The sequence below is a fragment of the Diabrotica virgifera genome, chromosome 4 (genome assembly GCF_917563875.1).
Source record: "Diabrotica virgifera virgifera chromosome 4, PGI_DIABVI_V3a".
Lineage (NCBI taxonomy): Eukaryota > Metazoa > Arthropoda > Insecta > Coleoptera > Chrysomelidae > Diabrotica > Diabrotica virgifera.
The window spans coordinates 95,500,300-95,525,585 of record NC_065446.1 but is presented as its reverse complement, the minus strand read 5'-3'; the positions used below and the strand labels follow the sequence as shown (position 1 = coordinate 95,525,585).

The 25,286-nt window shown below is 34.3% G+C and overlaps 2 protein-coding genes across 4 annotated transcripts in view; one reads left to right on the top strand and one right to left on the bottom strand.

Moving 5' to 3' along the window:
- Positions 1 to 25,286, bottom strand: part of LOC114329806 (receptor-type tyrosine-protein phosphatase N2) — a 277,330-nt gene that overhangs the window by 151,703 nt on the left and 100,341 nt on the right. The gene's annotated exons all lie outside the window — the stretch shown is intronic.
- Positions 9,238 to 14,457, top strand: LOC126883863 (uncharacterized). Its single transcript, XM_050649538.1, has 2 exons — positions 9,238 to 9,652; positions 10,214 to 14,457. The coding sequence occupies exon 2, from the start codon at positions 12,696 to 12,698 to the stop codon at positions 14,091 to 14,093; it is 1,398 nt and encodes a 465-aa protein (XP_050505495.1). The 5' UTR covers positions 9,238 to 9,652; positions 10,214 to 12,695; the 3' UTR covers positions 14,094 to 14,457.

Here is a 25,286-nt window from a genome sequence, read left to right as displayed (position 1 = left end):
TTAGAGAATTATCCGGCAACAAATAATTCGTGGGGATTTTTTGTCCGGGATTTTTTGTGGGGATATTTTGTAAAAAAAAAAATTGTGGGGAATATTTGTCCGGGATTTTTGTGGGAATTTTTTGTCCAGGGATTATTTGTCCGGGGAATTTTTGTCCGGGGATTTTTTGTCCAGGGATAATTTGTGAGGATTTTTTGTCCGGGATTATTGGTCCGGGGATTATTTGTCCGGACCCCAAAAAAATAAATAAAAGAACAATATCAAAATACCTATGCCTATAAAATGACAAGGGGCGCCAAAATCCTTTTTTGCACACAGGCGCCAGTAGTTCTTACGGGGGCCCTGACAATCGTAAATAAATTGCCTTGCTTTTTGGTTTATAGGTTGGTCGTTGGTATATATGCGTGGTGTATAGAATCGGAGCGAGGACATTTCCCTGTGGGAGCCCATTTTTTGGTCTTTCCTCCGACTGTTCTTGGACTGGAGAGTTACATAAAAGCGTCTATTCTGGAGGAGACACTAACCTTCTAGGTCGAAAATCCTTTGCAGTTTCGTAGAGTTTTGCAAGCAGCCGCTGATGGTTAACTGTGTCATAGGCGGCAGTTAGGTCTGTGAACGCTACTCCTGTTTTTTCTTTTCATTTAAACCGTCAATATGTTGGGTAAGATTAAGGATTTGACTGCAGCAGCACTTTTCGTGTTGGAAGCCTGCGTTTTCTGGAATAATTTTAGTCTCTACAGATTCAGCAATCCGGTTCAGTATCATTTTTTCGAACGCGTTGAAAAGATCACACAAAAGAGAAGTAGGTCTTAAAACTCTTTGTATCAAAATAATATAAGAAATAAGAAACCCATAGACATATGTACATATTTACATACAGTATACTCATACTTCGTTACGAGTTTCGAAGAATTGCGGACCTCCATGATGACGCAACTATTTCAAGTTTCGGAAAAAGTAGGTCTTAAGATAAATTTGGAAAAAACAAAAATAATGACGAATACACCAAGCATTAGAAAAATAACGTTGAACGACATAAATTTAGAAACAGTAAGCGAATACATTTACAAGGGACATTATAATGAAAGTTAACAAAGAAAACCAAACTGCAGAAATTGCCAGAAGAATAAGGTTAGCATGGACAGGATTTGGAAAACTGAGATGGATCTTGAAAAACACAAAAATAGAACAATATTTGAAAACCATACTTTACGATCAGTGTATTCTCGCTATACTCACGTATCGTTCACAGACGCGTACACCCACCAAGGTCAATATAGATCAAATAGTAAAGGACAAAGAGCGATGGAAAGATCAATGATCGGGATGAGACTTAGAGACAAAAAAACAAACAAATGGATTAGAAGCAAAACCAAAGTAGAAGACGCAGGAGAACATGCTGCCAAATTAAAATGGAACTTCGCAGGACACAATTCCCGACTGAAGGATAAAAGATGGAATCACGAAATTCAACAATGGAGACCATGGTTAGGAAGGATACGCAGAGGACCACAAATGAGATGGGATGATAACGTTAAGAAGATTGTAGGACACAACTGGAAGCAAGTGGCTCAAAATAGAAAACACTGGATTGAATTGGGAGAGGCATATGTACAAAGTTAAAAAATATAAGTGGTGTGAAGTACGTGACAAATGAATGAAGAAAGATAACCATGAAGAATAGAAAAAAAGAAAGTTAAAAACGAGACTGTAAAAATATCCATCGCTATATTCAATCCATTATAATTTTGACAATTCACTACAGATTTTAAAGATTTTTTAAAGTTCATTTAAAACGTCTTCTGAGGATTATTTACTCCACCAACAAAAAGTTCATTGTAGATAAAGGCATTTAATTACTCGGAAATAATTAACATTTAGACGCACTCGCGACCTCTATTAAAGAAAAGGCGAAACCCAAGCGACTCCATTTTCAAACAAATAAATATTTAATAATAAAATATTTTGATTTCCTAATTCTGAAACAGATTCTCTCTTATACCTTTTCCCCATCCTTATAAAATTTGCAAGGAATAAAGGGTGATGAATGCAGAGACATGGGGAGTCTATATAGTTGCACTCCACAACACATCAATTCAACGAGGCAAAGATCAACAATATTTTCGATACAGAGTATCATTACAGGCCCTCCTGAAGATAACAAAAGCTTGAAATGGTCCATAGAGAGATGGTATTGATCTCTGAATCGAAATTAAATATTAAATGCCTTTATCTACCTGCGTTTTACCTGTACTCACGTATTGAGTACTAGTAAACAGATTTGTTGATCTGTGCCTCGTTGAATTGATATGTTGTGGAGTGCAACTATATAGACGGGCTCTGCATTCATCACCCTTTATTCCTTGCAAATTTTAGAAGGATGGGGAATAGGTATAAGAGAGAATCTGTAACCGAATTAAGAAATCCAAAGATTTTATTATTAAATATTTATTTGTTTGAAAATGGAGTCGCTTGGGTTTCGCCTTTCCTTTAATAGAGGTCGCGAGTGCGTCTAAATAGTAATTGTGTCCTTGTAATTGGCATACTTGGCAATGATATCTAGTTTTGATTCGGAGCATCTTTACAGGCTCTCCTGAAGATAACAAAAGTTTGAAATGGTCCATAGAGAGATGGTAATGGTCTCTGAATCGAAATTAAATATTAAATTCCTTTATGTACCTGCGTTTTACTCACGTATTGAGTACTAGGAAACAGATTCGTTGATCTTTGCCTCGTTGAATTGATGTGTTGTGGAGTGCAACTATATAGACTCCCCATGTCTCTGCATTCATCACCCTTTATTCCTTGCAAATTTTATAAGGATGGGGAATATGTATAAGAGAGAATCTGTTTCCGAATTAAGAAATCCAAAGATTTTATTATTAAATATTTATTTGTTTGAAAATGGAGTCGCTTGGGTTTCGCCTTTTCAAAAAGTTCATTGTTTGCAGAATAATTAAATACAGCGAAACAATATAAATATTGATTTTTAGAGCCTTTCACAGTAAAATGTTTACTTTAACTCATCTCTAAATGAGCCTATTCATCTCTTTGTAAACGAGAATGTTGCCAGTTAGGGCATTGTGCCTCTATTAGTATTATTGTAGCCCCCGCTGTATGAAAAGATATATTTAGAAATTATACCGCACCGGCAAAAAATAAGTATTTTTAACTTGAAAAGCTTTATGAATGACGTGTTTACTATTGTTTTGTTGCCATTTTGCATTTTTCATTCCATTGAAAGAGAAAACAAAAGTGTTATTTGCTTAATGGCCAAAAGGTTTTATATCAGCCATTGATATATAAATGGAAAAAACGTTGCCAAATAATATAATTTTTTTATAACCCCTACAGGATTCTGCAATCTGCCGGAAGGGCAATAAGCGTTTGATATGACAAATGATGTGACAAGTTGGCAAGATGTGACAAGTGATGGAAGTGCTGAAGATAACAGGGATTGACGAAGAGACCTAAAAATAATAGCTAACCTGTATTGGAATCAATCAGCGGTGCTCTAAATAGATAATGAATATATAGATCAGGTCAAAATATTAAGGGGAGTGAGACAGAGGTACATAATTTCACCGCTGATATTCAGTATGTACTCAGAGCACATTTTTAAAGAGGTTCTAAAAGATATTGATACAGGCATTTCAATAAATAGGTCAAACCGGCAATCGGTTTCAATAAGTGTTACTGTTTTCCAATACCATCTAAGGGCTGCAAAACTTAATGAACAAAATAACGGAAACAAGTAGAACAAATGGCCTGGATATAAACACCAGCAAAGCCAAGCTAATGAAGTAATGATCATCAGGATCATCATAAGGAAAACATAACTTGAGCAAATCTGTATGTGACCAAATGAGAATTGAACGTGTCTCACAATACAACTAGAACTAGAAGGATAATGATGATAATAGATTAGATGCCGCATAGACAATGCAAAAAGTGCATTCTTGACAATGAGCTCTGTGTTCAAGAGCATTGACCTCACACCGAAACAAAAATAAGGCTTTGGAGTAGAAACGTGGACATTGAAGGCGGACACTCTATCAAAACTTCAGGTTTTTGAGCTATGGTTGTACCGAAGGATCCTGAAAATACCATGGACAGACATAGTCACCAATGAAGAAGTGCTACGGAGGATGAATACAACCGCAGATTTGGTCAACATCGTGAAGGGCCGTAAGCTGCAGTACCTACTTGGGACATACACTCACCGGCACAAAATTCCGTCACCCAAAATTTTTTATTAAGTTTGACAATTTATAACTTTATTATTTGTGCTCCGATTTTCAAGATTCTTGCACCAGTTTGTAGGTAGATGTATTAGTATTTTTTGGTATTATTCCGGTAACAAAAATGTTTTGCTTGCGTGGCATTATACAGGGGTGAAAGGAAGCGTTGTATTTTCTCCTAACTTTAAAAAAGTCTGTGGAAAAATGGAATAGCTGATATTGTTTCATAGTCCTGTCATATTATCCCAGAGGCATTACCAAAATTTTGTTTTTTGAATTATCCGAATATATTTTGTTTTAAGAACTGTACCATTTTTTGTAAATAAAACCACTGATTGACTCATAAAATAGAGGTTGCACTGATAAGATTAGAATGGCTCGCATGCAGCCCAGATCTCAATCCTATTGAGCATTTATGGGATGAATAAAAAAGCTATTTGCCGTCATACTAGGCCACCAGAAAATTTGGTAGAGTTATGGCCCTGGTAGAGGAATATCGGGCTATTCCCCAGGCAAGGAAAACACATCTTTATTCGATGTTAAACAGATTGCGAGCAGTCGTTGCTGCAAGGGGTGGACATATCCGCTATTAAATTGTTTTGTTGTTAATTTTGTTTTGTTTTGTTAATTTTAGTGCGTTTGATATTTTTAATTAAATAAACCTTCAAAGTAGTGTTTTTATTTACAGTTCTTACAAGAAAAGAGATATTCGGATAATTTAAAAAACAAAACTTTAGTGATACCTCCAAGATAATACAAAAGGAGTATGAAACAAAATCAGCCCTCCAATTTTTCCACAAAATTTTTTAAAGTTAGGAGAAAAAACAACGCTTCCATTCACCCCCGTATAATGCCATCTAAGCAAAAAAATTTTGTTACTGGAATAATAGCAAATTACAAATTGATGCAAGAATCTTGAAAATCGGAGAACAAATAATAAATTTATAGATTGTCAAACTTAATCAAAAATTTTGGGTGGCGGAATTTTGTGCCGGTAAGTGTATAATGAGAAATCAAGGCAGATACGAGCTACTCCAATACATTTTGGAAGGTAAAATTGAAGGAAAAAGGGCCCCAGGACGAAGAAGAATATCCTGGTTTGCTAACCTGAGAGTATGGTATAGAAAGACCTCAACACAACTATTCCGTATAGCAACCAACAAAATCATCATAGCTAGAATGATCGCCAATATTCGGAACGAGGAGGCACCCTAAGAAGAAAATGACAAATGAGAGACTGACATGTAGAGTATCCTTCGAGTGAATGATCTATAAAAACTGGCTAAAATTTAAATTTAATATTTTTTTACTATGGGAGTACTTATTAATGTTTATATTTCCTTGGAAGCTAAAACTTATCTGAGTTTCGTAGTCAGATCGCCAGGCAGCAGGCGTCTAAGTCTACGCCTTTTATTGTCATCGGGCACATTATTTAAACGGTTGGCCAACACCTTAGGGTGCACTGACACTCTTTCACTGTAATGAACACTGAACTGGTAGATGACTTCCTTGATGAATTCCAGCTTGACGCCGTGTAGAATGACCCTATATCAATGGTGCATCAACGATGGCTTGCAATACTTTGTTTTAAACAAAATCTTTAGAGGATGTCAATGTTGGAGTTACTTGCGTTTCTCCAAAGGTGTATAACATAGGTTCACACGGGTTTGAGAATGGCCTTATACAACAGTAATTGGTTGTCCAATGATAATTTAGATTCGCGTCAAATTAGTAAATACATTTTGCTAAATTTAATGCCTAGCTGTTTTCTTTTGGTGAATATATGCTTCTTCCAAGTCAGCTGTCGGTCCAAATACATGCCACCATATTTAGCATAATCAGCTTGTGGGAGTGAGCAGTTGTTGATTTTTACTGGTGGACATGTTTCTCTGCGTAAAGTGAATGTCATCTGTGTATATTTCAATTCATTAAGCCTGATACGCCATATTTTAGCCACTTTTGGATATTGTTAAGGTTTGTTTGAAGGTTCTTTAAGGTTGTGGCCGGATCGGTGCGATGCCAAGACTGCCGTGTCATGAGCGAATGTTACTACAGTGCTGGTTCTTGTTCTTAACAGATCAGCTGTATAAAGGAGAAACAATTTAGGTCCCAAGGCGCTACCTTGAGGAACACCAGAATATATTGGATGTGATTAAGTAAGTTCACTTCATTTTTTCACGAAGAAGTGTCTCTGATAAGATTTCAGTAGTAGATAGTGAGGATAGGGTAAGAGGGCTTTCAATTTAAATTCTGGGCCGCTATGCCACACTTTGTCAAAAGCCTGTGATATATCCAAGAAGGCTGCTGAGCAATATCTTTTACCATTTAGATCCCTGTAAATTAGGTTAACTAATCTGGTACCTACTCAACTGTTCCGTGCTTTTTTGGAAGTCCAAATTGCTGATCTGAAATCAGTTTTTTAACTGGAGGAGAAGATTGAACAAATTAAATACGGTATAATAGGTTACGCAGTTAGTTTTAGAATAGCATCCTCACAAAAATAACCCTTTATATTAATAACAACTGTAGTGTAAGCATAATGTACCTAGTGCGATCAGTGCCGGTTTAACCTAAATTCGGGCCCTGGGCGCTGGAAGTTTAGGGGCCCCATTCATTGCTATTCTTTTTTTTTACGAGAAAACATATATGCATTAACTAATATAGAGGTTTATTGTAAAATCCATAAAATAATTTTTTTAAACAAGCAAGAAGAATAGCAAATGTAAAAAATAATCCCGGGCCGGCGTAGCTCAGGCGGTAGTATGCTTGACTCGCGTGCTGGTAGGACGGGGTTCAAATCCCAGCGTCGGCAAGAACAACTAGACATTTTTAAGATGTCTGTAGGCCTCAGGTCGACTCAGCCTGAATAAAATGAGTAGGTACCTTGGGTAAAACCAGGGGTAATAATAGGCGGTTGAAGCATAGCACTGGCCCTGTTACCCTCCTTGTATACCGTAGGCCATAGATATAGCAGACTATCCTGCTATAATCCCGGGGATTATAAAACGGGGGACTATTATTGTAAGAAATAATCAAAAAAAATACGTTTAAAAACATAAATCAAAAACAGAAATTTGACCTTAAATATGTTTTTATTTTAAAATATTGGAAAAAATTGCCTTTACACCTTGGATGACATCAAATTTTTCATAAAATGTATGTTTATTTAAATTTTGGCATAACGTTACAAAATAGGTAATTTCATTATGCAAGTTCTGTCTGGTTTCATCAACATATTTTTTATATTTCTCGCATAAAGTATTAATTGACGTCTTAAATTATTTTTTATCTAGCGTAAAAGAACATCTAAAAGCTGATGTTACATCCTTGTAGCATTCAAACCTCTTTAAAAGATCTTGAGTAATATTGTCGCATATAACATTAAATACTTCAATTCTGAATATCTCTTAAAAAGTGATTTGACTTTCACCTGCTTTTTCGAAAAATGTTTTTATTTTCTTTATTCTTTGAAGGTCAGTTGTATCGTAGATGTTTGAGATATCCTCGCCTTCGCAAAAGAAAGTTTTCGCTTTTTGTTCAATTTCGCTAAACTTATTTCTTGCATAGATATATAATACTCTAGATTGCGCCCTGCGATCTTAAAATGGGTGACCGTTGCGACAGAGATAAATGAGCCTATTTGGTCGGTAGTCTCTTTTTAATTTAAGGGGAATATCGACGACGTGACTATCCCACTTTATCGATTAATATGTGTTGACAGTTGGAGCGGGTGGTGACGAGAAATGGTCTTTGGTCTTCGGACATGTATAATCGTGGTTCGAATCCCATGCCAACTTTACTTTTTTTATTTTTATTTAATCAATATTGCGTTTATTAGATATTTTTACATCTGAAAAATGGACCTAAGTAAATCTAGCAGATAATAAATGTACCTATGTATAGTAAGTTAATATTGGAATACATAATTTGTGAACTGCATAGTAAAATAAAAGTCATTCATTATTAATATAAATTCGTCCTTATTCGAATGATGTGAATAATATTTGTTTTGCTTCTACTTTTTTAAAAAATTGTAACAATAGTTTCATAAATAAAAATAATGTCTAATTACTTATAATTGAATCGGTCGTTTCAAAAACAGCAAAGTCCACAATTTTGAGAAACTAACTTTTTGAGAGGAATAGACTCCTTTAAGATAAACGTTGTGTGCAAAAACGACACCAGTCCAGTAAAAACATTAGGAACAAAACTACAATATAACTCTGAATTTTGATGTCATCCATTTCATCCATCTTTCGACTATATAGTTAAGTTTTCTTTGCTCTTCTGTAAAATTAGGAATATTATGTGATTCGTGTTGTTTTTGAAACGACCGATTCAATTAATAAATCGATGGTACATTATGTTGATATTAATTATTTGTAATTTTTTACGAATATTTTTAATTACTTTATACTATTCTACCATTAACTTATTAAAAAAAATAACATGGCTTTTATATTTTTAAAAATTTATAGGTACCTACAGAGTTTTTCTTATTTGTTATATATTTCTTTGCATAGATTTATTTTAGAGATGTAATAATATCTAATAAACGCAATATTGATTAAATAAAAAATAAAAAAAGTAAAGATTGGTATGGGATTCGAACCAGGACTATCCACGTCCGAAGACAAACGACCAGTTCTCGTCGCCATGAGCTCGAACTGTCAAACCATCTAAAATACTCGACGACAGAGTAGGATAGTGACGTCGTCGATACTCCCCTTGAATTAGAAAGAGACTACCGACCAAATAGGCTCATTTATCTCTGTCGCAACCGTCACCCATTTTAAGATCGTAAGGCGCAATCTAGAGTATTATAAATCTATGATTTCTTGCGTCTCTAACAAACCTCAAAAGAGATGCCATTAATTCTACCCCAGTTGACAGATTCTACGTTAAAGTCCACAGTTTCTAACGTTTTGCTTGTTGCATTCACTCTTTCCAGAATTCTTGCCCAAATCAGTGTCAATAGATGTGACGTTCCGCCCCTTATAGAATCGATTATTGATGGGAAGATATTATTTAACTATCCAAAATATTATTTAATTATTTTCAGAATTATTTTCTTTCAATGTTTATTCAAATAGAACTTAAACCCATCTCAGAATTTTTAAATGCTTGATGACGTCACATTTAAAACGTGGCAACATTGGTTTCCCCACTTTGACAGCCAATGCTTAGTAGAGGGGTACGAAGGATTCAGCTGTGAACGTGAGCCTTGAATTGCATTGTTTCTCGAGTGTTCGGTCTGAATCGTAGTGTGCGGGGTCATTAGACTCAATTATTCACCTCTAATTCTCAGTTCCAAATTGATTAAATATTACAATAAAAGTATAGTGAAGTTATCCAGCAGCAGTGGATTTGAAGAATTTTAGAGCATACTATATCCAATGAGTTCTACCCCGGTAAATACACATTTTATTAAGTATTTTATTCAGCCATTTTGGAAGTCCTTGACATTTGCTAACTAAGTTTCACATAGTCTATTTTCATGGTTTTTATGTTTTATTTTCATGGATCAAACTCATCTAGAGATAATTCAATATTCGTTGTTAATTTGTGCTTCCAGTTGGAAAATAGAGCTAATTTAAACTCCATTTTTTATATTCCTTTCAAGTCTACAGAACTCCTATCTTTTGAACGATGAACAAATAAGTATCCATCGCTTAGTCTTACTATATTTCATCCTTGTATAATATATCTATATACCGGTGTATATATTATAATAAAATATTCTTTCACAGTAATTATATTTTGTATTTCAATTGGAAATTACTTGTGTTATTTGACCAAGGTCATCTGATAGCAACCTGATAAAAGGTCAAGCTGTCTAGTCATTCAAGTTTTTGGACTTAATGACCTATTTCTTCTTATTCCCATAGGAATAAAAACACCTCCTCGTATCTCTTGCTTCTTTTTTTTGACATTGGTAGATTGGTAGTAACACCACACTGTGTTTTTTTTAGCACCTACCATGAAATCTTAAAGCCACCCTACAACAACACCAAGGCCAGACCACACAGAGAGAAACAATCAATAGGCGACCAGCCTGGATTATTTCCACATTTTCTTTTTTTGAGTACCTCCAGCTGCTTTCCAACAGTTTTGAGTACCTTCAGCTGCTTTCTACCAGTCTTCCTCTCCTGTACCTCCAGCAGGACAGCTGCTAGCGAGAGTTAGCACCCTTGGGTGCTCATTACATCAACTTCAAGATTAGGAAAGAGTGGTTTGTTTGGGAACATTTACTGTGCTCTTATTAAAGACAGACTGGTTTTGTGATATTTAGTACATTTTTTTTTATAGTTCAATTGCACACACATTTTTCCTGCTTTATATTTTTTATAGGTTTTTTTTTCTTTACAACATAATATTTAATTGATAGCGTTCCCCAACACTCTGCAATCTATAAAGGTATAAATTTCTGAGCTCAGATATTTTCCCTGATAATAGTAGTCGGTACTCTTATCTTGATTATTTTTAGGCTGTGTTCCACTTTTGTATAATTATTTAAACTCATTCCATTATTTTAGTATATGTTTAATTAAATTTTTAAAAATTAACTTCACATATTAGTCAAAATTGTAATTATTAACTTTATTTAACTTGAACTTATTAACTTTACTTAACTTTAACTTATTAACTTTATTTAACTTTAACTTTAATTTATTAAATTCATATGAACTTCTGGATTCTAATCCCTCAGATTAGTTTTTGGTTTCACTTGTTATTATTACTATTATAAACCACGAGTTAGGAAAAGGATCTGTGTATCCACTCGTAGGTTTATTTATTCAATAAGGCTTGTGCCTGTCCCACTCACAGTGAGGTATTTATATGTTATATATAGTATCAGGTAGTATTTAATTAAGGTGTACGTATTATAAACGTACAATTATTATTTGGTGAGGGTTCTACTAACCTAGTTGTAAGTTGTACTTCCTGTATTAGAGGTACCCGTAGTCAGTTTTTCTAACCTTATAAAGAGTATTCTTAGATCATAGTTGTATGATGATTTTGTAATTGACTTTCACTAGTATCACTTTTTCCTGTCATGTTAGAGTTACACACTAGTTACTTGTCCTAACTCAGAGATTGTTAAAAAGATCTAGTAGTTACATTCAATAAATATACATTTATTGTGATTTTTTTTTCTTATTACTCCTTTATTTTTAGTAGTATATTTTATAATTTAATAATCTTTAATAACTTTTCACATACTTGTACTACAAATTTAACATACTCTATAGCAGCGTAGAATACCTGGAAGAGCGTTAACCTAGTTATCCTTCTTCTGGCGCCCAAAAATTCATTCTATTTTCAGTATATTATTATATTTACTCTATCTATTTTCTGAACATTATCTTCATATCTTCTTTTCGAGCCATCATTGTCACTTCCTTTAATCTATTGTCTGGCCAAAAATAGCCGTGCAAATTGGCCGAATCCTTCCTTGAGTGTCAAGTGGCCCTTCTCATACATATTTAGCTAGCCATTCAAGTTATATCTATCTATTAATGATTTCTCATCTCTAGTCCTGTATCAATTCGATATTCTTTGTCTTGGCATCCTTCCATACAAATACTACTACAAAGTTGTATTTTAGTTACTCCAGCTTCTTCAACGGAGAAGCCACACATTTTTGTCCTTTGGCTACATTAAGTAGATCTTCTTCTTTTTACTACTTCTGTTGGAGTTTACCACTCCCTTTTCATTCACTCCAACAGAAAATCATCAGCGAGTTGTTACATTGGCGCCCAACGTGGTGGCTTTATTTTTGGTCTGAGACAGTATTCATTTAGGTCAATTCTTCTCTTTTATCTGAAATCTCTTTGTTATTTCCGTTTGGTATCCTATACACATATTGTTACTTATTTATTTTATTTTTAATTTCTGATACATATCAGGTATTCTTAAACGCTGTTTTGATTTTTGTTTATATTTTGGGACCTCATTATAGTATATGTTTGTGCAGCTTACATTCTGGGTTAGATTTTGAATTTTTATTGGGAACTTATATTTAATATTGCTATTAATAATATAATTCATATAACAATTTTATTTCTTCAGTCAATAGTGGTATAGTTGGAGGTACAACTAAGTGTTGATTATTATTATTATAGATATATATTTTTTCTAGAGTGGTGGTAAGTTACATATAAATAAAAAAATTTACTTCCAGTATTTAGGTAGTAGGTTTACTTGAGTATACAATATTTATTGGATTATTTATCCATTTATTTGATCTTATATATTTATTTGATCTTATTTATTAGATTATATACTGCATTATATATATATTTTTTTTTTGGCTGGCTATTTTGATTTTGTTGGTGTGTTGCTGATATTTTCTCGGTTTATATTATATATATTTTGCGTGCAAACTTTCATATTTTCATATTTTTCATATTTCTGTTCTTTGGACTATTTGTCAATAACTTTGCTCTCATCATGTGTGCTTTTAAAGCTGAACATCTTCTGGTGGATGAATTGGATTATGAATTAAAGATTCGGGACATAATGCCAGAGGAGTCGACAACTGTCGATAAAAAACGCAATCTTTTGAGAGGTGCTTTGAAACAAGAAGCTGGCAATAGAAGTTTTCTCCAAATTTCAGCTGTATCCCTTCCTTTTGAGGAACAACAAAAAGGAATCACTGAAACATTGGACAGCTTGTCTAAAAAAATCGAAAAGTTTAGGGGAACTGTAAAGGATACAGAGTATGCGCGATTAACATCTCGTCTAGGCCATATTTCTGCCCGTGTACACTTGCTACACTGTCCTTCTGAAGAACAGGAACCGTTCAAGAGGTCTGTTTCTCTTAAAATATTAACACTAGAGGGTGAACTTGATTCTAGAGTTAACCCCATTGCTACCTCTACTCCTAATGCTTCAGTCAATGTACCTAGCTTTACGTACTCCAAACCTGTTCAAGTACACAAATGGGGTATTTCATTTTCAGGTGAAAAACAGCACACTGATGTGATGTCATTTTTAGAAAGGGTTGAATGTCTTCGAATATCTAGAGGTGTTTCTGAAGAGGATTTGTTTGCTGCTTCTGCTGAGTTGTTCACCGGGACCGCTTTTACATGGTTTATGAATAACAGGGGTAATTTTTCTTGTTGGTCTGATCTGATTAAAAAGTTGAAGTCGGATTTTCTTCCGTATTCATTCCAGGATGATTTATTAGATCAAATTAAGAATCATAAGCAGAAACCTGGGGAATCTGTTACTATGTTTATTAATACTATATTAGGTATGTGTAGTCGTTTAGACACTCCTTTGTCAGATTTAGCTAAAATTAAAATCATCCTTAAATGTCTATTGCCCTTTTATCATCAACAATTAGCTCTTATGGACATTCAGAACATTGATGACCTTACTATAAAATGCAAACGTTTGGAGGAAACGTTATCCTGGTCTTCTCAACCTCCATCCACATCTCGATCCTCTTCTAACTCTTCTTCTCAGCCAACTTCCTTTAGGCAACGTTCTTGGCTAAATAAGGGTCATGAACATAATGTTTCGGTTGTTAGTTCTCTTGTCTGCTGGAATTGTGATCAGCCTGGTCACCCATTTTACAATTGTGGGATTCCTCAAAATCGTATTTTCTGCCATGGTTGTGGCCGAGAGAACACCCTTAAAAGAAACTGTTCTAAGTGTTCGGGAAACGACACGTCGGAGGTCCGTCCCCTGAACGTTTCTCCGTCCAACATCCAATCAGGGAATCAAACCCCATCGTCAAACGAAACTGCTGGACCAAGCACATCCAGCAACCCAAACCCATCTTCACGAAAAGGGAAAGGGGTGTCGTTCAAGAAAGCAGCACACACCACAAAACAAAATTAAACCAGAAATTTATTTCTATAGATAATACGTTAGATTCGCTTGATTCAAATGATCACAGATGGTCATTTACAAACGCTTCTTTGATTGGTAGTGTTCAACGTAACAATAATAATTGTGATAGTAATGTGGTTCCATTATCTATATTAGATTCTAGTTTTGTTAATGATGATGATACGTCTGGGTTAGTTCCATATAACGGTTGTAGACAACCAAATACTTTAGATCTAGATATTAATTCGTTATTAGTTAGGAAACAAAATGATAATAGGCCATATCTTCCTATTCAAATTTTAGGACAATCGTGTTTAGCTTTGTTAGATAGTGGCTCTAATATTTCATTGATAGGGGCACATTCGTTAAATTTATTGAAAAATTCTAGTATTCCCATTATGCCCATTTCATCTTTGCAAGTATCTACTGCAGATGGTACAGTTCAGTCCATTACGGGCAAACTCCAAATTAAAATCACAGTGGCAGATTTATGTAGGGAAATTACATTTTATGTTATTCCTTCCGTGCAGAATTCTATAATTTTAGGTATGGACTTTTTCAATGCTTTCAATAGTACCTTAAGTTGTTCTGATTTTTCTTTTTCCATATCTGAATTTAATTTATCTACCCTTAGTGCTATTCACGATTTTGCTAGTTTATCAAGCTCTGAACAAAGGCAATTAGAGAGTATGATCTCTAAATTTACTACTCTTTCTTCAAAAGACAAACTAGGTCGTACGTCGTTAATCTCTCACACTATCGAAGTGGGAAATCCCACTCCTTTCAGATTATATCAGTACCCCATACCTCAAGCCTGGCAGGCAGATTTAGAAAAGGAAGTAGATTCGATGCTTGCTTTAAATATCATAGAACCTTCAACATCGTCCTACTGTTCTCCGCTCTGGTTAACGAAGAAGAAGGATGGATCCTTCAGGATCTGCTTTGACGGTCGAAAACTAAACAGTATCACAACTAACAGGGATGCTTATCCTATCCCCAGAATAGATGTGATTTTGAGCAAACTTCAGAATGCCAAATACATCTCTTCTATTGATTTGTCTAAGGCCTTCCTACAGATCCCACTGAGTGAAGAGAGCAAGAAGTATACTGCTTTTGCTGTCAGTGGTAAAGGATTATTCCAGTTTGTCACCATGCCTTTCGGTCTTGTTTCTGCTCCTCAGACAATGTGTCGTCTGATGGATTTAGTCATTGGTCCACCGTTAGAGCCCTATGTTTTCTATTATTTAGACGATATTTTGGTTGTCACTCCTGATTTTTCCCTTCATATGGAAATTTTAGATAAGTTATTTTTACGTCTTAAGGAAGCTAATCTAACGGTCAATCTGGATAAATGTCAGTTTTGTCGCCCTAGTCTTAAGTTCTTGGGTTATGTTGTGGATAACCAGGGGCTGAGGACTGATCCTGAGAAAATAGTTGCTATCAAAAATTTTCCTATACCAAAGACCACCACCCAAGTCCGTAGGATATTGGGAATGTGTGGCTATTATCGGCGATTTGTACCGTCCTACTCTACTTTGTTGTCACCTCTTACTGATCTTTTGAAGAACAGGAAAAAGGGACAGACCATTACTTGGACTCCTGAGGCTGACGAAGCTTTTAGGCGCGTTAAAGATGCTTTAACGAGCGCTCCGGTTATGATGTCACCTAATTTTGATGAGCATTTTTATCTAATGACAGATTGCTCTAATACAGCTTCTGGAGGCGTATTATTTCAGTTGAAAGATGGCTCCGAACACCCCATAGCGTACACTAGTAAGAAGTTGAACAAGGCCCAGAAAAACTATTCAACTACGGAGAAAGAACTCTTAGCTATCATCCATGGGTTAGAAGCTTTTCGTTATTATCTGGAAGGTCGTAATTTCACTATAATTACTGATCATAGTTCCTTAGTATGGCTTCATAGTATGAAAAACCCTTCACAGAGGCTTTCTCGATGGATATGCAAACTGGCTGCCTATTCATATAAGATTGTCCATAGAAAGGCAAACGGGGTAGTGGTCGCAGATGCTCTTTCACGTGTCCATGATATTAATGTCCTAGATCTGTCCTCTTTAAGTCCTGATATGTGGTATCAGAATATGATTGATAGGGTCACTCAAGACCCACAAAAATATCCTGATTTTAAGGTAGAGAATAATATTCTGTACAAACACATCTTAAGTCCGATAGAGTCCTTATCCAATATGTCGGAGTGGAAAATAGTTGTACCTACGCCAAATAGGGAAAATATTCTGCATATGTTTCATGATGAAGTTACGGCAGGTCATTTTGGTTTTTATAAGACTTATCACCGTATTGCCGAATTATATTATTGGCCTGGTATGCGGAAGTCTATAAAAAGGTACATTTCTAAATGCATGGTTTGTGCTACTTGTAAACCAAGTAACCTACCACAGGCTGGACTTATGGGTTCCTTCAGGAACATAAATTTTCCTTGGCAGATGATCTCAATGGATCTCATTGGACCTTATCCTCGGAGTTACAAGGGTAATACCTATTGCCTGGTAGTTGTGGATTATTTCACTAAATTTCCTTTAGTTTGTCCCCTTCGCCAGGCCACAACTCCAGCAATTTTAAAATATTTGGAGGAACAAGTCTTTTTGGTGTATGGTGTTCCTCAAATTGTGTCATGTGACAACGGTCCTCAGTTTGTATCGAAGGCCTTTAAAGATCTTCTAGCTAAATATAAGGTTCAAAAGACCTTTTATAATGCTGCCTACCATCCACAAGCAAATCATACTGAGAGAGTAAATCGTAGTATTGTCACAGCTCTAAGGTCCTATACTTACCCTGATCACAGAGCTTGGGATCAATATATTCATTCCATAGCTCAAGCCATAAGGACTTCTGTCCATGAAGTTACCCAGTGCTCTCCAGCATATTTGAATTTTGGTAGGAATGTGGCTTTATCAGGTGATTATTTTGGTGTAATTTCAGACAATTCCGAAAATATTCCTCAAATATCTGAGAAACTTCATCGCTTAGATGATCTCCAGACGTTACCTCATATTTTCGCAGACATTAGGAAGAAGTTAAAAACTTCTTACCTAAGGAACCAGCAGCACTATAATTTGAGGAAACGAGATCTGCGATTCTTTGTTGGTGATCGAGTCTTAAAGCGCAATTTTGTCAAATCCAATAAGGGTGATGCCATTTCTGCAAAGTTTTGCCAGAAATATGTCCCATGTACTGTCTCAAGGGTAATATCTCCTTTGATTTATGAATTAAAGGACAATTCGACTAATAAGCGAATTGGTCAATTTCATGTAAAGGATTTACTGCCTGACAACACCATGGACGATGTGGATTCTTCAACTTCATCGGAAGAAGATTAGCTTAACAGGGTTGTTTAAGCTAATATCTTCCTGTGTTTGCCTTTAATTAGTTTTATTATGGTATAGTATTTTAGTTTAAATTGTTAATCACCAGATAATGCCTGACCATAGCAATTTTTATCCTTCGGCATGGCTTGATGATTTCTCACGTATTAGTTATTAGGTACCGAATTCTTGTGTAATACCGCTTGTATGAGTTTATTATTATTTTTTTGTATTATAGATTGCATTTGAGTCATTATCGACAAATATTCTCAAATACTAATCCAGCCAGTAGTATTACCAAGTTAATAACCTCCACTTGTACTCTTAGTTTTGTACTCAACCTCTCAGAATAAAAGGGCTGTTGATTATTATATATTAAGATATTTGGATGTGTGGGCTCATACAAGTATTCTTGCTTAATATAGATGGAGCTATGTTACACTACCATATCTTAGATTATGTGTTATATCTTGGATATTTGATTACATACCTATTATTTTTTTTTATTGTTTTTATATCATGTCATTGGATTTGCCATATTGGAAAGAAGTTGTGGTTGTTAATTTGTTATTGGGTTACTTTATTGATATTTGTCACAGGTACCTTAAATACTTTATATTAATTCGGATTCTTACTTCCTCCACAGGATGATTCTGGAATGAATTTGGAATTTTGATTTATAAATGAATTCTTGAGTCCTTCATATTTCTTCTTATGAACTAGTCTGTTAATGCTCAAAGTTGGTGAATACGTGGGTTCGAAGTTCAGCAACTGATCACTGCTATCCGATTTCGTAATCCATGTCTTTCTTGTCAGAGTAGGCAGATGTTTATCCATGATAATATTTCTGGTTGGGAAATGGTGTACAACACTTCCTAACCATTCTTGTGCAATTGTTCCAAATATTCCAGGCACATTTTCACACGATAATAGGGAAGTCTAGTTTGCTTATTTTATGTCTCTTAGTTCATAGTATATAGATGCTTGACTTTCCATAGACGTAGAGTCGTAATGTTAGTGATTAACCCACTGGGACAAATTATTGATTTTCTTTTTAGTAGATTCCCTCTTCTTTCCTTAGGCATTAATTGTTGCTTAGATTCAGGAATATCTCCTGGATAATCCTATGTATGTTCACATGAATATACAGTCTTATGAAAGATTGGGAGCTCGTTCCCGTCATATTTTGTATTTACCATGGAGTCATAGAACTTATAAGTTCATCCTTTATTTTTACTATTTAGTTTCGATAGGCTCATATTACCGGATGAGGGTAGATCTAGAGCTAATTTAGTTAGTTATTTAGTATTAGTGAGAATTGGTCCATAAATCTTCCTGATCGTTCTTCTTTGGATATGCTCCTATAAATCTGGTGTCCATTGCTAGTCCGATTTTGGATTAAGTGTCCGATTCTTCACTTATTTTGTTTATTTGGTTGTATAGGTTCGTATTACCGGATGTGGGTGTACGTAGACCTAATTTATTTATATGATTTAGTATGGATGTGAATTGGTCCATAAATCTTCCTGGTCGTTCTTCATTGGATATGCTTTTGTGAATCCGTTGTCCATTGATAGTCTGACTTTGGATTGAGTGTCTGATTCCACATTTATTTTGGTTAATGTGTTTGCATTCCTTTGGTATGTTCACTATTTATATTAGTTGGTATTGGTGAAAATTATTCTATAAATATTCCTAGTTGTTCTTCTCTGGATATGCTATTACGAATCTGGTGTCCATTGCTAGTCCAATTTAGGATTGAGTGTTTGATTCTTCACTTATTATAGTTATTGATTTCATTGGTGACTTTAGTATATGTACTTGCGTTATGGTATGAATTGGCTCTCACCTTTGCCTGGTTGTTCGTCCTTGGATATACTCCTTATAAATCTGATGTCCATGGATAGTTCAACTTTGGATTTACTGCCAATTCGACACTTATTTGTCATTATAAATTATGTCTCATCTTTAGCACTTTTACTAGGACTTCGGGTCATATTTTGCAATTTCCGTTATTTGCTGCAGTGACCATCCTACTTTCCCTTGATTATTAGTGGTGATTATTTGTAATCTTGCGAATCAACGGGGAATGATACACTAAGCACTACTACTCTAGTTTAATATTTTGGAAAAAAAAAAAAAAAAAAAAAAAAATTTTTTTAAATAAAATTTTTTTTCTGGTGGTTGAAAGGGAATGTGACGTTCCGCCCCTTATAGAATCGATTATTGATGGGAAGATATTATTTAACTATCCAAAATATTATTTAATTATTTTCAGAATTATTTTCTTTCAATGTTTATTCAAATAGAACTTAAACCCATCTCAGAATTTTTAAATGCTTGATGACGTCACATTTAAAACGTGGCAACATTGGTTTCCCCACTTTGACAGCCAATGCTTAGTAGAGGGGTACGAAGGATTCAGCTGTGAACGTGAGCCTTGAATTGCATTGTTTCTCGAGTGTTCGGTCTGAATCGTAGTGTGCGGGGTCATTAGACTCAATTATTCACCTCTAATTCTCAGTTCCAAATTGATTAAATATTACAATAAAAGTATAGTGAAGTTATCCAGCAGCAGTGGATTTGAAGAATTTTAGAGCATACTATATCCAATGAGTTCTACCCCGGTAAATACACATTTTATTAAGTATTTTATTCAGCCATTTTGGAAGTCCTTGACATTTGCTAACTAAGTTTCACATAGTCTATTTTCATGGTTTTTATGTTTTATTTTCATGGATCAAACTCATCTAGAGATAATTCAATATTCGTTGTTAATTTGTGCTTCCAGTTGGAAAATAGAGCTAATTTAAACTCCATTTTTTATATTCCTTTCAAGTCTACAGAACTCCTATCTTTTGAACGATGAACAAATAAGTATCCATCGCTTAGTCTTACTATATTTCATCCTTGTATAATATATCTATATACCGGTGTATATATTATAATAAAATATTCTTTCACAGTAATTATATTTTGTATTTCAATTGGAAATTACTTGTGTTATTTGACCAAGGTCATCTGATAGCAACCTGATAAAAGGTCAAGCTGTCTAGTCATTCAAGTTTTTGGACTTAATGACCTATTTCTTCTTATTCCCATAGGAATAAAAACACCTCCTCGTATCTCTTGCTTCTTTTTTTTGACATTGGTAGATTGGTAGTAACACCACACTGTGTTTTTTTTAGCACCTACCATGAAATCTTAAAGCCACCCTACAACAACACCAAGGCCAGACCACACAGAGAGAAACAATCAATAGGCGACCAGCCTGGATTATTTCCACATTTTCTTTTTTTGAGTACCTCCAGCTGCTTTCCAACAGTTTTGAGTACCTTCAGCTGCTTTCTACCAGTCTTCCTCTCCTGTACCTCCAGCAGGACAGCTGCTAGCGAGAGTTAGCACCCTTGGGTGCTCATTACATCAACTTCAAGATTAGGAAAGAGTGGTTTGTTTGGGAACATTTACTGTGCTCTTATTAAAGACAGACTGGTTTTGTGATATTTAGTACATTTTTTTTTATAGTTCAATTGCACACACATTTTTCCTGCTTTATATTTTTTATAGGTTTTTTTTTCTTTACAACATAATATTTAATTGATAGCGTTCCCCAACACTCTGCAATCTATAAAGGTATAAATTTCTGAGCTCAGATATTTTCCCTGATAATAGTAGTCGGTACTCTTATCTTGATTATTTTTAGGCTGTGTTCCACTTTTGTATAATTATTTAAACTCATTCCATTATTTTAGTATATGTTTAATTAAATTTTTAAAAATTAACTTCACATATTAGTCAAAATTGTAATTATTAACTTTATTTAACTTGAACTTATTAACTTTACTTAACTTTAACTTATTAACTTTATTTAACTTTAACTTTAATTTATTAAATTCATATGAACTTCTGGATTCTAATCCCTCAGATTAGTTTTTGGTTTCACTTGTTATTATTACTATTATAAACCACGAGTTAGGAAAAGGATCTGTGTATCCACTCGTAGGTTTATTTATTCAATAAGGCTTGTGCCTGTCCCACTCACAGTGAGGTATTTATATGTTATATATAGTATCAGGTAGTATTTAATTAAGGTGTACGTATTATAAACGTACAATTATTATTTGGTGAGGGTTCTACTAACCTAGTTGTAAGTTGTACTTCCTGTATTAGAGGTACCCGTAGTCAGTTTTTCTAACCTTATAAAGAGTATTCTTAGATCATAGTTGTATGATGATTTTGTAATTGACTTTCACTAGTATCACTTTTTCCTGTCATGTTAGAGTTACACACTAGTTACTTGTCCTAACTCAGAGATTGTTAAAAAGATCTAGTAGTTACATTCAATAAATATACATTTATTGTGATTTTTTTTTCTTATTACTCCTTTATTTTTAGTAGTATATTTTATAATTTAATAATCTTTAATAACTTTTCACATACTTGTACTACAAATTTAACATACTCTATAGCAGCGTAGAATACCTGGAAGAGCGTTAACCTAGTTATCCTTCTTCTGGCGCCCAAAAATTCATTCTATTTTCAGTATATTATTATATTTACTCTATCTATTTTCTGAACATTATCTTCATATCTTCTTTTCGAGCCATCATTGTCACTTCCTTTAATCTATTGTCTGGCCAAAAATAGCCGTGCAAATTGGCCGAATCCTTCCTTGAGTGTCAAGTGGCCCTTCTCATACATATTTAGCTAGCCATTCAAGTTATATCTATCTATTAATGATTTCTCATCTCTAGTCCTGTATCAATTCGATATTCTTTGTCTTGGCATCCTTCCATACAAATACTACTACAAAGTTGTATTTTAGTTACTCCAGCTTCTTCAACGGAGAAGCCACACATTTTTGTCCTTTGGCTACATTAAGTAGATCTTCTTCTTTTTACTACTTCTGTTGGAGTTTACCACTCCCTTTTCATTCACTCCAACAGAAAATCATCAGCGAGTTGTTACATAGAGCTGTCTCGAAAGTATCCATTTTATTGTACAGTGTCTCGGCTTCACTTCTATCTGCTGATTTTTCATCTCTATTATTGCTTAACTAAAAAAAGTATGTTTGATGGATCCGCAGTTTTTAAATAATGCATTTACAGCGTCAAATCGGGCGGACCATCTAGTTTCAATAATTAATTTTTTTACACAACATTTGCTGCTTTCTTGCCGTAAATTCCACCTTTGAGGAGAAGCCGAAAAAAACGTGTAGATACTTTGAACAGTTCTGAAATAACTAGTTGCTTCAACCAAGCTAGATTCACATGCAAAATTTACTACAATTTGAGACATCTTTCTGACAACTTTCTGTAGTTTTTGGAAAAGGGCCCCGCCACAAACATTGACACGGAGCCCCTGTGGGGATATGCTACACCACTGTGTATAGGCGTGAAGAGATGTAACAATAGAACATAGGCGTTTGCAGTGTATTGGCGTATCTGCGTATGAGATTATTTTCGGAAAATATGTAGATTTAGCGACTTTAATTTTTTGTAATTAAAAGAAACGGGCCCTTTCGGACCCGGGCCCCTGGGCGCCCGCCCCATGCGCCCAGTAGATAAACCGGCACTGAGTGCAATGCACATTATGCGTTTTGACCAGATGCGATGGAAACGCATCCGTTTCCAACGCAACCGAACCGACCTGTGATACTATGCGTTTAGTCCACAGCACTAGCAATGCAAGTTCCGTGTTAATGAGTGAAACGACAATTAGGGAATCCAACAATCTGTCAAAATATTCCAATATGTCTGGCGGCTGGCATGCAATACATTGAAGGCATATGATAGTAGAGAGTTATTGCCACCGGCAAATAAAGGATCTTTTATTACAGGATACTTTAATAAAGGACAAATACAGGACGGGTCTAAAAGAGTGGTATTGCAAACGCAGTTAAAGAATCTTTTATTTTGACAAATGACATGAAATATTTTTGTAAATATAAAAATAACCTACAAAATTCCATTTGTCGATATAAATTAAAATAAGATAATTGAAGAGTAAAACGTTAAATTTAATTATTTTGTCATTTAAAGATGTTTAGAGAACAACATAATATATCCCATAATACTCATCGTTCAATAATATGGAAGTGCAATAAATTGGAAATACTATTTTAGGAGTTTTTAAATACTTTTGCATTATGGGTATATGTAATGGGGAATTTCTGGAGAATATATTATTAGGGAATAGTGGATATCCATTCCTCAACTACAACTACCGAATGACACCATTCCAGAATTTTCAGACAGAAGTTGTGTTTTTATAATTCATCACAAATCCCTTCAAGAATTGTTATTGAAAGAACATTTGGTATTGTGAAGAGATTTCCCATTTTATCATATGTAATGAGATGCAAGTTACCTTTTATTCCAAAATATCAGCTTGTTCAGTTTTACATATTGCAGTAGTACATAATAGAGAAAACGTTGAAATATTGGCAAATGAGTGTGCTGTTGATATTGATATAGAAGCTGTGGCAGTACATTTTCAACCAGGAGCTAATCTAATGCGACTAAATTGTGTGTGTGTTTGTTTAAAATTATTGTTCGACATTTAAAGCTAGCGCTTAAACTAATTTTATTTTTATTGGACTGCAGTTTGTTAATAAATTTATAAATAAATATAAATATTATATTGGTGACTGATTTTAAGTATTTTATGATCATAAGCAGGTTTTAAATAATAAATATATAAATATATACATACATGCTATTGGCGTTTGATCTTTTATCCATTATGGCCCTCTCTTTCTTTCTTTTCACCTCTGGATAACTAGTTATCAGGAAGTTTATCTGACAGATTAGATACTAATAGATATCTGACAGAGAAAAACTTCCCGTTAACTAGTTATCCGGAGCTGAAAAGACAGATACTAAGGATACTGTTATATAAACTTCCCAATAATTAATTATCTGAAAATGAAAAGACCTCTAATCTGTCAGATAAACTTCCCGATATACAAAAAGATAATAGAAGAATTAAGCTTTATGCTGGTTTTTATTAATTTTTTTGGCAATGTTTAAATAAACAAATACTGATGGCACGAAATGGATCACGAACAAGGAGGAATGAAGAAAGAATTGGAGATTGTGTTTACCAATAAACGCATAAAACTGCAGTATCTGGGACACATATGATAAATCAGCATCAGCACCGTTACTCCCTGCTGCAGTACATATTGCAAGGTACAGTCAAAGGTAAGCGAAGACCTGGTAGAGGGAGAATATCAATGGAACTGTTTCGAATCGCAGCTAGCAAGGTTACGATTGCTATATGATTTCCAACATTCGAAACGGATAAGAACCAAAAGAAGAAGATGGCATGAAAATGAAAGTGTATTAATACTTTTGATTAAAAACTTTATAGATTCTAATCTATAAAAGATTAAATTTTCAAAAATAAATACTTGAACCTTTGTTTTATTTTGTTAACCTGTTGTTATATATCTGTTGAATAGAACTCTATTTTGAATCTAGAATTTTAACAAATCCTAACTTTCATTAAAATTTATTGATCTTATATCTTCAATAAATATTTATTTCTATAGAAAAATGTAAAATACATATATTGAGTTTAATAAATGAGTTACTGATATTTTAAGTCTGATCATTGTAATTAGTAACAATTTAAAATTATTTACGTAATATTCCTTTTTACAACTTCTTGTAATAACTCCAAGCTTCAATAAAATGTTCTTTTCTATATTCGTTTGGGTCAAAACATCAATAATCTATATCTCAGAATATTACTTAGAGTTGATTTTAATAAATAAAACCCAACATACAACTTTAATGATGAAAGTTTAATCAAATATCAATCCCACAATACATAAATTATCAATCCAAAGAAGCGA